Here is a 15,937-nt window from a genome sequence, read left to right on the forward strand (position 1 = left end):
GTGCCTTTATAGCTTCCTGCTTTTACAATGGACTGATTACACATGTGGTTCAGAGCGTGGTCACGCAGAGGCGTCCCCAAAGCGTTGTTGATGCAGCTCGAGGTACTGAAGAGTAATTTTACATGTGCTTACAATTTAGAGGACAGTTGCACCATATAAGTTACTTAACTGTCTCCTCAAGATGTTTGCAGCTGTGCTGTTTATAACAGGTACGTCACTTTATTCTGCAAATTCTATGGGCAGGTAACATATTTTAATATCAAGTATAACATTTATATGTAATAAAATATAATGAATACAAAAACAGAGCCAAGTGTAATTAGTTTCTTACTTTTGTTAGTGTTCTGTACTTGGCTTCAGTTCTTGTATATTTTGTGAACATAATTTCACAGGGATATATGCAGAAGTGGGATTCAACCTTTACACATTCCCGATGTACAATTATACAAATGAAGACCGACTATTTGGGCAAACCATTATTCAGTCTAAAGATGGGTTAGTAGTTTAATTTTTATAATTTTTATTAAAATAATACAATTTTATCTTTTTATTAATTTGGGTATTTATTTATTTTTTTTTTTTTTTGAGTTTTTGTTCCCTCTCCTACTGATGGAAATGTTTTCAGATGCACAGAAAACAGTTGTTCTCAAATGCACGCTACTGGTAAAGTTTTTTTTTTTCATAACTTTTGTAATGTGTTGTCTATCTCAAATGAATTTAAACAAATAGGCTAAACATGCTTATATATGTTTTACATTATTTGTAAATTTAAAATGCAAATTATTAATATAATTTTTACTTTCTTACAATGCAATACTTTAATATTGTATAAGAATATGCTTAAAAAATAATAATAATAATTTTCAGATAAATTCGAGAAAGGCCTGAGTCCAGTTGCATCTGTAGCATCCAGACTGACTGAAGATAAGGAGCAGCTTCTGGTATATTTTTCTTTCAAAATACATTTATTAAATAGTTTTATGAAGATGCTTTGATATATTTGGTCATTAGAAGTAAATTAAACTCTAAGTTAGATACTGTATATAATGCAGTTGAGGTCATGTCTACTTGAACTGACACTTCTAGTAGAACTACTGACAGTCTAATTCTAGTCTAGTTTCCCTTGCTAAAAAGGTCAGACCTTCTGACTTCTCTTTTAGCCATTGACAAAGATGTTAAGTAATGAAAAACAAATACTTTGTTACTGTACTTAAGTAAATTTTTCTGGTATTAGTAATTTACTTCACTTAATTTTTCAAGCAACGTTTTACTTTTACTCATTGCATTTCAAAATATCTGTACTTTCTACTTCTTAAATTTTTTTTTTATCTATTTTGTGACATGTTAAAAAAATTTTTCTTCTCAGTCCATCAACTTTTTCTTGTCATTAAGTGACTATTTTAACCTACCAGTGGTGTATCATTTCCTTATTATCACTCATTACAGACGTAGCCTAACCTAAGAAGCTACAAAGCCTATAAACAATTAACAATGCAAAATCATCTTCTTTACTCTGTTTGTCTTCTATACAGTGGTTGTTCAGCCTGGATACATTCATTAGATAGCAAAATTTTTAATTATTTTGTATCAATATATTAACATGAGGTTCAATTATTAGTATGACACTAAAACAGGTAGTTGTAATGGCTAGTTTTTACTTACAGTAAGTACATGTCAGAGCCCATACAGTACTTTTAGTGGAGTGAAAAAATGTCTTTTACCAGTTTCTTTTAAAACATGAGTATGTGTACCTGAGTATCTGCCATCTCTGGCTATTGGATCATGTTCCCTTACAAAAATTCAATTGTGTAAAATAGGGAACTTGTTGCTAAACTGGAGCCTAATACAGAAATGTTGTTTAGCCTATGCAGGTAAACTGTCGATAATAAAATGGCTTTTAATTTAACCAAATAAGAGAAACTTCCCCAAGTTTAAATCTTCTTGTTGTATTCAGATTTTCTGGTATGAGCCACTTTATTCAGCAAAAATATGATTAGACGGAGAGAACATTATTATAATGCATAGTTAACTTATCAAAAAATGGGAAAAAATATTAATGCATATTTGACATTGATAACGAAGCTGTCACAGTTGAATCAGAGCCAAATGACACTAGGATTGTAAAAGAAGTACATTTAATACTGCCAAATGTAGTATTAGATTAAACCACAGATGATTTAAATAAGTGACAAGTAACTGATCTGCTAAATAAATAAACTGGCAAACAATGACATTAATTTATTCACCATCAACCTAGTCTATGCTACTTACTTATCCTTTCAGTGGTGCCATTGTCAGTTTAACTGTTTTATTTAAAAAAAAATGATTTATTTTTTCATTTGAAAAACAAATGAATATGAAACTCAATATATACATAACTCAAATGAAACATCTGTTATCTGAAAACCTAGGTTTGTAACCAAGTTCGAACAAGGAACTCATTAACAGAGTATTTAAATGGAAAATGTGCTCACAAGTATGATGAACAGGAGATAAGTCAAATCTATCCTGATAAGTTGGGTATGTGTCTGCACTAAATCACATGCAAGAAATTCTATTTTCAGAAGAGTTTTCAGCAATCCTCACTCAATACTATTACACTATTGTAGTTTTACAGCTACTGGAAGAAAATACCAGCATTATTAACAGCAAAAACAACAGCAACAACAACAACAACAACAAATATCCAGGTAATCCAAAATCTCCTTATAGAGATTGTAAATGTTTGTAATTAGACCACTGGAGGAAGAGAAGAGCAGTGCAGAATACAGATGAAGAAGATGAAGGTGTTTTAATTTTTCTCAATCTCTGAACAAATTGGAACATTTATCAGGTGACAGTTACTTTTAAAACAACAGTGTAAATTCTTATATCTGTAATATTTGTGAAAACTTTTTGTTGCTGTGTGTTTATTTGAAGATGCAGGGACGGAGATCGCATTTGTGTTGGACGGCTCTAGTAGCATTAATCCAATAGATTTTGAAATGGCCAAATACTTTATTATTAATGTAATGAAAAATGTTTGGACAACATGTTTCAGTGTAAGTATGAAATGACACAGATATGATAACTGTATGAACCAACATTACGATTTTAAACACACTATATTTACAGTATATTAAAAAAATTACTAAAATTTGTTTTAAATATTGGTCATGAGAAGTGCTGTTTTATTACTTACTACTCATTCAGTTTCATGAAATTGTACTTGTGTATCTGGTATAAAATGTACAATGATTTGGAAATCTTATAAACCTATGAATTATTCACAATAGAACAAAGAAAACATAATTTTTAAGAAAAACATATGGTAATTTGAAATTTGATGCCACAACATGTCTCAAAAGGTTAGGCCTGGTCAACAAAAAGCTGGAAATGTAAGTGTTACTAACAACAAAAAAAAACAGCTGGAGTAACATTTTGCTAATATTAAGGTTATTTAGCAACCGGTCAGTAATATGAATGCATCTACAGATTGTGAAACAATTTCAAAATAATGTTCCTCTTTATAAAATTGCAGTCTTTCAATATCTCATTATCTGCAGTACATAATACTATGTAAAGATTCGGAAAATCTGGAGAAATTTCTGTGCACAAAAGAACAAGGGCAAAAATGAATATTTATTGCCCATGATCTTCAGGCCCTTAGGTGGCAAAAACAGGTATGATTTTTGTAATAGAAATCAGAAACACCTCCAGATAACAATGTTTGTCAACACAGTCTGCTGTGTCATCCATAAATGCAGTTTGAAGATCTACCATGCAAAGAAGAATCCATATGTAAATATAATTCTGAAATGCCATCATCTTCTCTGGGCCAAAGCTCATTTAAAATAGACTGAGGCAAAGGGAAATAAACTGCGCCCTCAGAGCAACATATGCTTCCATTCAGACTTCCATATATTTTTCAGTGAAGGCCTTGTGTATTTCAACATGGCAATGCTAAACCACATTGCATGGCTTTGAAATAAAAGAGTCCAGGTGCTAAACTGGCCTGCCTGCATTCCAGACCTTTTAATTGAAAACATTTGCCTCATCATTAAACAAAAAATAGGACAAAAAAGCTCTAGGACTGTTTAGAAGCTAGAATACTGTATGAGACACAAACATGACAACATTCCTCTACCAAAGGTCTGGCATCTTTACTTCCCAGATGTACAGTGAGGAAAATAAGTATTTGAACACCCTGCTATTTTGCAAGTTCTCCCACTTAGAAACCATGGAGGGGTCTGAAATTGTCATCGTAGGTGCATGTCCACTGTGAGAGACATAATCTAAAAAAAAAATCCAGAACTCACAATATATGATTTTTAAACTATTTATTTGTATGATACAGCTGCAAATAAGTATTTGAACACCTGTCTATCAGCTAGAATTCTGACCCTCAAAGACCTGTTAGTCTGCCTTTAAAATGTCCACCTCCACTACATTTATTATCCTAAATTAGATGCACCTGTTTGAGGTCGTTAGCTGCATAAAGACACCTGTCCACCCCATACAATCAGTAAGAATCCAACTACTAACATGGCCAAGACCAAAGAGCTGTCCAAAGACACTAGAGACAAAATTGTACACCTCCACAAGGCTGGAAAGGGCTACGGGGAAATTGCCAAGCAGTTTAGTGAAAAAATTTCCACTGTTGAAGCAATCATTAGAAAATGGAAGAAGCTAAACATGACTGTCAATCTCCCTCGGACTGGGGCTCAATGCAAGATCTCACCTCGTGGGGTCTCAATGATCCTAAGGAAGGTGAGAAATCAGCCCAAAACTACACAGGAGGAGCTGGTCAATGACCTGAAAAGAGCTGGGACCACCGTTTCCAAGGTTACTGTTGGTAATACACTAAGACGTCATGGTTTGAAATCATACATGGCACGGAAGGTTCCCCTGCTTAAACCAGCACATGTACAGGCACGTCTTAAGTTTGCCAATGACCATTTGGATGATCCAGAGGAGTCATGGGAGAAAGTCATGTGGTCAGATGAGACCAAAATAGAACTTTTGGGTCATAATTCCACTAAACATGTTTGAAGGAAGAAGAATGATGAGTACCATCCCAAGAACACCATCCCTACTGTGAAGCATGGGGGTGGTAGCATTATGCTTTGGGGGTGTTTTTCTGCACATGGAACAGGGCGACTGCACTGTATTAAGGAAAGGATGACCGGGGCCATGTATTGCGAGATTTCGGGGAACAACCTCCTTTCCTCAGTTAGAGCATTGAAGATGGGTCGAGGCTGGGTCTTCCAACATGACAATGACCCAAAGCACACAGCCAGGATAACCAAGGAGTGGCTTTGTAAGAAGCATATCATGGTTCTGGCATGGCCTAGCCAGTCTCCAAACCTAAACCCAATAGAGAATCTTTGGAGGGAGCTCAAACTCCGTGTTTCTCAGCGACAGGCCAGAAACCTGACTGACCTAGAGAAGATCTGTGTGAAGGAGTGGGCCAAAATCCCTCCTGCAGTGTGTGCAAACCTGGTGAAAAACTACAGGAAACGTTTGACCTCTGTAATTGCAAACAAAGGCTACTGTACCAAATATTAACATTGACTTTCTCAGGTGTTCAAATACTTATTTGCAGCTGTATCATACAAATAAATAGTTAAAAAATCATATATTGTGATTTCTGGATTTTTTTTTTTAGATTATGTCTCTCACAGTGGACATGCACCTACGATGACAATTTCAGACCCCTCCATGATTTCTAAGTGGGAGAACTTGTAAAATAGCAGGGTGTTCAAATACTTATTTTCCTCACTGTATATGGGCTGTTGTTAACAGAAGAGGGGATACTACAAGAAGAGTGGTAAATGACCCTGTCCTGAATTCATTTGGATTTGTTGCATCAAATTTTAAATTGCCTTATATTTATTTCTTAAAATAGTACATTAAATCAGTTTAAATATTTAATATGTTCTATTGTGAATAATTTTTGCAGTTCATTACATTTTACACAGCATCCCAACTTTTTTGGAACTGGGGTTATACTTACCTCAACAAAGTTATCATTAACAATAGTCCAAAAAGTCCAAATTAAATTATTTACATTTTAACCATGAGTCTTTCTCTCTCTTTCTGTCTCTGTCTCACTCACTCTCCTCAGTGCAAATTTGCAATAGTACAGTTTGGGAACGACATAAGGACTGAACTCTCTCTGACAGAAAATAATGACACTCTCAGAGCCTTGGATAAGGTGTTGAACATAAAACAGGTTCTTGGCATCACCAAGACTGCTTTAGCCCTCTATCATGTTCTGTGAGTACTCAAACCCCAACATTTTTTATGAAGCAGGTCAATGGCTGACAGTCTATCGATTTTTACATCACATCTACTTAAAAAGTCTTCATTAGTTTCTATGTCCTGTTCTACCTGCAGCACAGAGGTTTTTGTTCCTCAAATGGGATCAAAAGAGAAAGCCAAAAAAATTATTATTCTACTATCTGATGGAATAATGACAGAAAATAGTAGAACCCTCAGTGATGTTTTGAACATGACACAGATGGATGGGATTGTTCGCTATGCAATAGGGGTAAGTGTACACTTTAAAACAATTTCTGTAGTGACAAAAATAGGACAAGACAGGAGCTGTTAATATGCAGCACGCTATAATAGATTCTTACTTGGTTAATGAGAAGTGATAACAGAGAAGTTTAATCTTTTTATATTTATATTATAGGCCTTGAGTAAGACTGCTGGTAAGGATATTTAGAACTTCAGTTGGCTGTGACTAGTTTTCCAGTTATTGTGTAGACCTCAAAAATAATTCATATAAATATTGACAATATTTTACGTACTTGTTCTTTAAGATGTGTGATAAATATCAAAAGTTGTAGTTTAAAGTTTTTTGAAAATTGCTTTTTGAAAATCAGACTGGCATATACAAACATACACTGGGTTCAGAAAATATTTAGACCCTCTTCACTTTTTCCAATTTTGTGAAGTTGCAGCCTGATCCAACAATATTCTTATTAATTTATACTTGTTACCCCATAATGACAAAGGAAAAACATAATGCTAGAAATTATGAAAATATCTAGAAAATCTAAATATTGATACTGCACTAAAGATTCTCATAAGCACAGTGACCTCCATAATTCTTAAATGGAAGAAGTGTGGCACAACAAGGACTATTCTAAGAGCTGAAGAGTCTGAATACTTATTCACATGTGATATTTCAGTTTTTTTTTTTTTTTTTTATTAAAAAGAATTACAGACATTTCGTGAATTGTGTTTTTACCTTGTCATTATGGGGCACTAAGTGTAGATTAATGTTATATATATGTTATATATTTATTTATACATATACAACCATTTTATTATATATTCTCAATGAACAATATTGTAGAAATAAAAATTGGTTATATTTTTAAGTATTCAACATGCAGCTTGTATAGCAGTACAGATTTACTGTCCTCTAAAAAGAACATACATACTGCCATTAGTGTCAAAATAGCTGCCAACAAAAGTTAGTACACCCTAAGTGAACATGTCAAAATTGTGTCTAAAGTGTCAATATTTTTTTGTGAGCATCATTGTTATCTTGCACTGCCTTAATCCTCCTGGACATAAAATTCACCAGAGCTGCACAGGTTAATCCTCGGATCCTTTTCACTCCTCTATAATGATATCACAGAGCTAGTGGATGTTAGATACATGGTACTTCTCCACCTATATATATCGAGATAAGTGGGTTCCACTGTATATATATATATATATATATATATATATATATATATAGATAGATAGATAGATAGATAGATAGATAGATAGATAGATAGATAGATAGATAGATAGATAGATGTATATATATATATATATATATAGATAGATAGATAGATAGATAGATAGATAGATAGATAGATAGATAGATAGATAGATAGATAGATAGATAGATAGATACAGTGAGGAAAATAAGTATTTGAACACCCTGCTATTTTGCAAGTTCTCCCACTTAGAAATCATGGAGGGGTCTGAAATTGTCATCGTAGGTGCATGTCCACTGTGAAAGACGTAATCTAAAAAAAAAAATCACAATATATGATTTTTTAACTATTTATTTGTATGATACAGCTGCAAATAAGTATCTGAACACCTGAGAAAGTCAATGTTAATATTTGGTACAGTAGCCTTTGTTTGCAATTACAGAGGTCAAACGTTTTCTGTAGTTTTTCACCAGGTTTGCACACACTGCAGGAGGGATTTTGGCCCACTTCTCAACACAGATCTTCTCTAGATCAGTCAGGTTTCTGTTTTCTGTCAGGTTTGAGCTCCCTCCCTAGGCCTTCCAGAACCTTAATATGCTTCTTACAGAGCCACTCCTTGGTTATCCTGGCTGTGTGCTTCGGGTCATTGTCATGTTGGAAGACCCAGCCTCGACCCATCTTCAATGCTCTAACTGAGGGAAGGAGGTTGTTCCCCAAAATCTCGCAACACATGGCCCCGGTCATCCTCTCCTTAATACAGTGCATTTGCCCTGTCCCATGTGCAGAAAAACACCATGATGCTACCACCCCCATGCTTCACAGTAGGGATGGTGTTCTTGGGAACATCATTCTTTTTCCTCCAAACACGTTTAGTGGAATTATGACCCAAAAGTTCTATTTTGGTCTCATCTGACCACATGACTTTCTCCCATGACTCCACTGAATCATCCAAATGGTCATTAGCAAACTTAAGACGTGCCTGGACATGTGCTGGTTTAAGCAAGGGAACCTTCCGTGCCATGCATGATTTCAAACCATGACGTCTTAGTGTATTACTGTCAGGATCTCCAGGGCACACTGTGCGCACTTCCGGTTTCGCGGCATGCACTTCCGGTTCGGCGGCCATCTTGCTGTTTTTCCCACGCCTCCCGGTATATAAGGGCAATCAAGACTTCAGCTCCTGGCCATATTATCTTACCGGTTTTCTAGCCCCTAAGATTATTCTTGCCATCCTGCCTGCTCTGTATCCTGTATCCTGATCCCTGTTCTTCTCTGCCTCCCTAGTTACCTGGTTTGGACTTTGGACTGTTTTGTTCTGCCCTGTATTGCTTTGTTTGCTGGTTTTTGGATTTTTCGACTGTTTTGGTTTTGTCTTCACTGCATCACCCTGTTTGCCTGTGTTTTCGACCCTGGACTGTTTATGGACTTTGTTTTTGCCTTTGCCCTCTGCTATACTTTATATATATTCCTGTTTTTGTATTGTGTTTTTGCCTTTGCCACTTTGCTCTACCTTTTATATTAAAACCTGTTTTCACCTTACTCCTGTGGCATCCTGCATTTGGGTCCTTACTCACCTAGCCCTGCACCCGTGCTCTCTGACAATTACCAACAGTAACCTTGGAAACGGTGGTCCCAGCTCTTTTCAGGTCATTGACCAGTTCCTCCTGTGTAGTTCTGGGCTAATTTCTCACCTACCTTAGGATCATTGAGACCCCACGAGGTGAGATCTTGCACGGAGCCCCAGTCCGAGGGAGATTGACAGTCATGTTTAGCTTCTTTTATTTTCTAATGATTGCTCCAACAGTGGACCTTTTTTCACCAAGCTGCTTGGCAATTTCCCCGTAGCCCTTTCCAGGCTTGTGGAGGTGTACAATTTTGTCTTTAGTGTCTTTTGACAGCTCTTTGGTCTTGGCCATGTTAGTAGTTGGATTCTTACTGATTGTATGGGGTGGACAGGTGTCTTTATGCAGCTAACGACCTCAAACAGGTGCATTTAATTTAGGATAATAAATGTAGTGGAGGTGAAAATTTTAAAGGCAGACTAACAGGTCTTTGAGGGTCAGAATTCTAGCTGATAGACAGGTGTTCAAATACTTATTTGCAGCTGTATCATACAAATAAATAGTTTAAAAATCATATATTGTGATTTCTGTTTTTTCTTTTTTAGATTATGTCTCTCACAGTGGACATGTACCTACGATGACAATTTCAGACCCCTCCATGATTTCTAAGTGGGAGAACTTGCAAAATAGCAGGGTGTTCAAATACTTATTTTCCTCACTGTATGTGTGTATGTATATATATGTATGTATGTATGTATGTATGTGTGTATATATATGAATGAGATTTTGGGAAGTATTTTGACCCCCTTAACGTATGGGATGATGCAGTATATTAATATATTCATTAATATGTGATCTATTCTCAGGTAGGGCCAAATGTTCTGCGTGAAATAAATTCAAAAAATGAGATGATACAAATTGCTGGCAGCAAAGACCGATTTTTCAAAGTTTCAAATTATGGCAAGTTGGAAAAAATAATTTCTCCTTTGGAAAAAAGAATCATTGGGATTGAAGGTAAGTAAATTAAAAATAAGTGCAAATCACTTTAAACAAATCATTTTGAATGTTGAATTTATGCATTGTGCAAAGGCTGCTGATTTTTTCTGATTTATATCAGTGCACCAAAAATGTATCATTATGGTTGTCATTCCACAATGTAAGGCTAATAATAATATATATTTAAAAAATATAGTTTGCAATGTCAGCATGTTACAGTAGCAGTCAAACACTTTTGGATTAAAGTCTATTGTTTTAAATAAATAATAAATGCTATAACTCTGCAGAGAATAACCCTGAAAGATTTTGTACTTAGCAAGCCATATGATCATAATCACTTTTTAACATGTTGTATGATTCTGCACCTTAGATTTTATCTACCTAATATAGATGGTGTATGAAATCCCTTTGTTGTTTGTGTTCATTTAAAGCTACAAAAACGGAGATTGTGTTTTTGCTGGACGGCTCTGGTAGCATTATGCAGGAAGATTTTGAAAGGGCCAAAGACTTCATTATGAATGTAATGACACAATGTTGGGCAATATGTTTAAATGTAAGTCATTAAGTTAAAGAATGAGTATTTAGAATTAAAGTTTAATTTGAAGTAATGGTGTTTAAATACACACTATTAGCCTTAAACAAGTGTAGTGTACTGTATATGTACAATATTTAAATTCTCTCCTCAGTGCAGATTTGCAGTAGTGCAGTATGGAAGAGAAATAAGAACAGAACTCTTTCTGAATGAAAATAACGACTATCGTATAGCACTGGATAAGGTGAAAAACATTACACTTTTAAATAATTCCAGGACTGCTTCATCGCTCTTTAATGTTCTGTGAGTACTTAAACCTAAATATTTCTATGACTCACACTTTATTGTTATGATCACATCTTACTACAAAAATCTTTATTATTTCCTGTTTCCTGTACTACCTGCAGAAAAGAAATTTTTGTTTCTCAAAGTGGATCAAAGAAGAATGCCAAAAAAATTATTTTTCTACTGTCTGCTGGACAAATGGCAGTAGATACTAGAACACTCACAGAGGTTTTGAAAATGCCACAGATGAAGGAGATTCTTTGCTATGTCATAGGGGTAAGTATACACTTAACATCTACATTTATAACTCTTGTGACAAATTTTCTTTTTCTTCTTCTTTTTTTGGCAGCTCACATTAGGAGTCACCACAGAGGATCGTCCATCCCATACTACCCTGTTCTCTACATTTGTCTCTATTAAACCAACTACCTGCAGGAAACGTCTTCAGCTCTGCTACCTCCAGCTCCACCTCTTGTCTTTCAGTCAATGCCACTGTCTCTAAACCACACAAGCTTCTGCAAAAGTAACTTTCTTTCAGCTTCTCCCATTAGGGGTCGCCACAGCGGATCCTCCGCACGTTTGATTTGGCACATGTTTTTACGCTGAATGCCCTTCCTAATGCAACCCTCTCCATTTATCCGGGCTTGGGACCGGCACTGAAAGTGGCTGGGGTTGGTTCCCTGACCAGGGATCCAACCCGGGCCACAGCGGTGAGAGCGCCGCAACCTAACCACAAGACCACCAGGGAACGCCAGCAGCTGCAAGAGTGAAAGGCAAATTTTATAGGACTGTGGGGAGACCTGCTATGTTGTGTGGTTTAGAGACATGTTTCTAATTCAAAGAGGCCCGATTGAGACGGTTTGGGCATGTGCAGAGGAGGGACATGGGGTACATCTGATAGAGAATGCTGAGGATGGAGCCACCAGGAAAGAGAAAAAGAGGAGAGCCAATGAGGAAGTTTATGGATGTGGTGAGGGAAGGCCTACAGGTAGTTGGTGTAATAGTAGAGGACAGGGTAGTATGGGATGATGATCCTCTGTGGCGACTCCTAATGTGAGCAGCCAAAAAAAGAAGAAGAAGAAGAAAAAGATTTGCAACTCCACACAATGCAACTTCTTTTTACCATCTCTATACGTCTCTATCAACATTCTTACAGCAAAAGATGCATCTGTGGTGCTCTTCCTCAGCATGAAACCATACTGTTGCTCACAGATGGTCACCTCTTCTCTCAGCCTGGCTTCCACTACTCTTTCCCATAACTTAATGGTGTGACTGATCAACTTATTCCTCTGTAGTTCCTTCTTAACCAGAGCTGAAGTGTTCTGGTGCCAGGACAGATCCTCAGAGATGTGAACTCCCAAGAACTTAAAGCTGGAGACCCTCTTTACCTCAGTTCCATAGATGTAGACTGGGAAGTGTTTCCTGCTGTTAGATTTCTGCAAGTCCACAATAAGCTCTTTAGTCTTCATGGCGTTGAAGGTCAGGTTTTTAGTTGCACACCATGCTGTCAAGCTTCTGATCTATTCCCTGGCCAATTCATCGTTGTTGCTGATCTGTCTGTAGATGGTGGTGTCATTTTCATACTTGATGAAGATATTGGAGTTATGCTGAGAAGCACAGTCATAGGTGAACAGGGAGTAGAGTAGTGGGCATAGTACACAGCCCTGTGGGATGCCGTTGGTCAGAATGAGGGTTGATGATTTCTGAGGTCTGTTGGTCAGAAAGTCCAGAATCTATCTGCAAGTGGAGGTGCAGATACCCAGGACACTGAGCTTAGTGATCAGTACTGTTGTAGTCCTCTGCGTTGTCAGAGTTAAAAGCAGCATCTGGGGGCAGAGTTCTGCACGGAATGCGCTGGGGATGTTTGTGTAAACAAGCACCAGCATGTTGATGGAATTGCGGGAGCACTGATTTGAGATTTGCATAATTGAAATCTCCGGCGAAAAATACATTTGAACTTAGCTATTTTTTTCTCGCTATCTTATACTAGCTTGTGTATGCCTTTTAAATTAATAAAATTTGTTTCTTTTGTGTTTTTTTATTTTTATTTTAAAATACTCAATTATTGACTCAATGTACAACACTATGCATAAAATATGTTGTTTTCTACAAATAGTTTTTTTATTGATGGCAATGAATGAACTGAATAATCTTTCACTTATCGTGTTCTGAAGGAATTATTGTCTTTGCAAATACAACTATGTTTTTATTTCTTCAGGTGGGGCCGGACATCCTGGGTAACACACAGGCAATACAAGAGAAATCTGAAAGTGGAGACCAATTTATTAAAATTTCCAATTATTCAGATTTAGAAAACATTCTTTCTTCTTTAGTAAAAAAGAGAAGTAAAGTTGAAGGTAAACCTCAATTTGTAAATATATGCAAATCGGTTGCTTGTCTTTTGTAACATAACCATTGGGTTAGTTAATATAGAAGCAGTAAAAAATGTGAAAACACAAAGTCTTTTTTGAAACACATGCATGTTTCTTTTGTGTATATGCAAAAAACAAAGCAATGTCACATTAATAATTTTCATCCAACTTTCAACTTAGGCAGTAATAGTAGTTTTTGGGTTAAAAACATTTCATGTCACATTCTGTTTATTTTTTGTTTATTATTTGGAGTATATGCTAACCGATTATACAGTATAAATTATTTATATTATTATATTATTATTATAAATTTAAATGGTGAAAGAAAAACAGAACCAACATGGCTATATATAGTTTATACAATTCTATACTGCAATGCCATACAATTCAGTCTTGACTGGAGCTAATTGGAACCAACTTCACCGTACAACAAGACAATGACCTGAAGCATATGTCCAAGCTCTGTAAACATTATTTAGAGATTAAACCGTATTGAACTTCTGTGGGATGAACTCAATAGCAAGTTCAGAAGGAAATCTCCAACAAGTAATGAACATCTTTTGGCAAGTTTTTTAAGAGACACAGGAAAAGTATTTCAGCTGGATGTTTGGTAAAACTGTCCAGATGCCAAGAATGTGTAAAGCTGTTATTCATATACTACGGGAGGATTTTTCAATGAAAATAAAGTGTAACATCTGTACATTTAAATATTTGTTTGGTCAAAGTAAAACTTTTTATATTGTAAGATTAGTTTTCATGTATATAAAAAAGAAAATGATAAAAGACTAGGTGGTTGCAAAAAAAATTGACAGGCACTGTATATAAAAATATGTTTGGATTTTGTTTGTCAGGAAATATTTTAAGTCTCAGTCCCAAAAGTGTTGTAGAAATATTAAAATTGTTTGTTTAGTTTATAGTTTGAAATGAGAACTCTAAAACCCCCAAATTTGTATTTGCAGAAGAAGAAGAATCAAGAATAGTCATTCACTTTACTGAAGGTAAATTCTTTTGTCAGATTTAAATAATTTTAAAAAGCCAACACTTTTATTAGGTACATATTTTATCACTGGCTAAAGCAGATACAACCTTATTATTTCAAAACAGCTAAGTTTATATTTACACTCTATTACACTCTTTTCATCTCTCTGGCTGCTTCTTTTTAACCAAACTCATTGATTTAACCTGCAAAAACTAATTTTTTTGCTCAATAAGAGTACTTTTTTTTTTTTTCATTCAAGTACACTTAAGTAGTTTTCTTTTCAATAACTATTTTTTTATTCACTTTTTAATAGCTAATTAAATATATAGCAATATTTTAGAAAATTTGAATGTCATCTATTTATCAATAATTAAAAACAGTATATCATGCCACACACTATTAATAAGTCCAATTGAGTTCTGATCATTTCTAATGAACAGGAAAGGAAATGCTGCAATTCTGCCTTCCCTAGGATCCTCAAAGGTAATGTTCATAAAACCTTTTTTTTTTAGGAGAGTTTTGGCGCCACCTGGCGTCCATCACTATTAGTTACTTATTAGATTTATCAAATATTATAGTATTATCTGGATTTCTGTAAAGATGCTGATGTCCATTGTTAAAAGTTCAGTTAAAATTTATTGACATTTTTTGTTTTTGTTTTTCAGGAGCAAAGCATGAGAGCAATAAATTTAAGCCCAGCTGGATGCTGAGAATAACTCTGTTATTTGAAGCAATTTCATGAACTCTGTTGGTGTACTTTAGAATACAGGTCAAAAGGATAAAACCCCAAGGCACTGATAATTTTGGGAGCTGAAATAAAATTCATCCTACAAGTTTCCCCACAAAAACAATAATATATAAATATAATATACAATATATAAATATAGAATAAAATAATATATAACCAAAGGACAGAAATGAATGATCTTGTATGTGGATGTCCCTCTATCTATTGCTGAAAAACATCCAGCCTATACAGTATGTGGAAATGTAGAATAATAGTAATTATTTTATGAATAAATTACTTTGTATTATTCAGGGTTTGTTTATTTTGTTGCTTCTTGAGTATATATTCTATGAATTTGATGTTTCTAATAAATATAAATAATGTTTCCATCAAATATAAATCCAGCTATATTTTAATTTTAATGCAAAAGCTTCATGGTGTTTTTATTTTATTTTGCTTGACATCTCTATTACTTGACTTGATATCTTTTGATTGAAATAAACAAGGTATTGCTTCTGCACAGGTTGCTTTTCTTATATTTTGTCTGACTGGATAATGATATTGTGTGTTGATATTTTAATTCAGTTAAATGTAGTGTAGAAACTCGCACATGTTCATGAACTCACGACACCCCTCACCTCCAAACTGTCACTGCTGAGCCCTTGAATGCTCTTCACCCTCAACTGCTTAGTTGTATAAATGGCATAATTTTAAGTCACTCTGGATAAAAGCGAATGCCGTTAATAAAAATTATTTATCTACTGGGTTAACAGCATCA

At 35.1% G+C, this 15,937-nt stretch overlaps 1 protein-coding gene across 1 annotated transcript; it reads left to right on the forward strand.

The window, feature by feature from the left end:
• The first annotated feature begins 591 nt into the window (after nucleotides 1-591).
• On the forward strand, nucleotides 592-15,336 carry itgae.1 (integrin, alpha E, tandem duplicate 1). Its single transcript, XM_083548913.1, has 16 exons — nucleotides 592-663; nucleotides 868-941; nucleotides 2,412-2,520; nucleotides 2,610-2,690; nucleotides 2,736-2,786; nucleotides 2,920-3,041; nucleotides 6,107-6,258; nucleotides 6,379-6,532; nucleotides 10,135-10,282; nucleotides 10,696-10,817; nucleotides 10,951-11,099; nucleotides 11,204-11,357; nucleotides 13,300-13,438; nucleotides 14,413-14,451; nucleotides 14,873-14,915; nucleotides 15,098-15,336. The coding sequence occupies exons 1-15, from the start codon at nucleotides 651-653 to the stop codon at nucleotides 14,902-14,904; spliced, it is 1,539 nt and encodes a 512-aa protein (XP_083405039.1). The 5' UTR covers nucleotides 592-650; the 3' UTR covers nucleotides 14,905-14,915; nucleotides 15,098-15,336.
• Nucleotides 15,337-15,937: the final 601 nt, after the last annotated feature.

The sequence above is a fragment of the Silurus aristotelis genome, assembly GCF_946808225.1.
Source record: "Silurus aristotelis genome assembly, chromosome: 8".
Lineage (NCBI taxonomy): Eukaryota > Metazoa > Chordata > Actinopteri > Siluriformes > Siluridae > Silurus > Silurus aristotelis.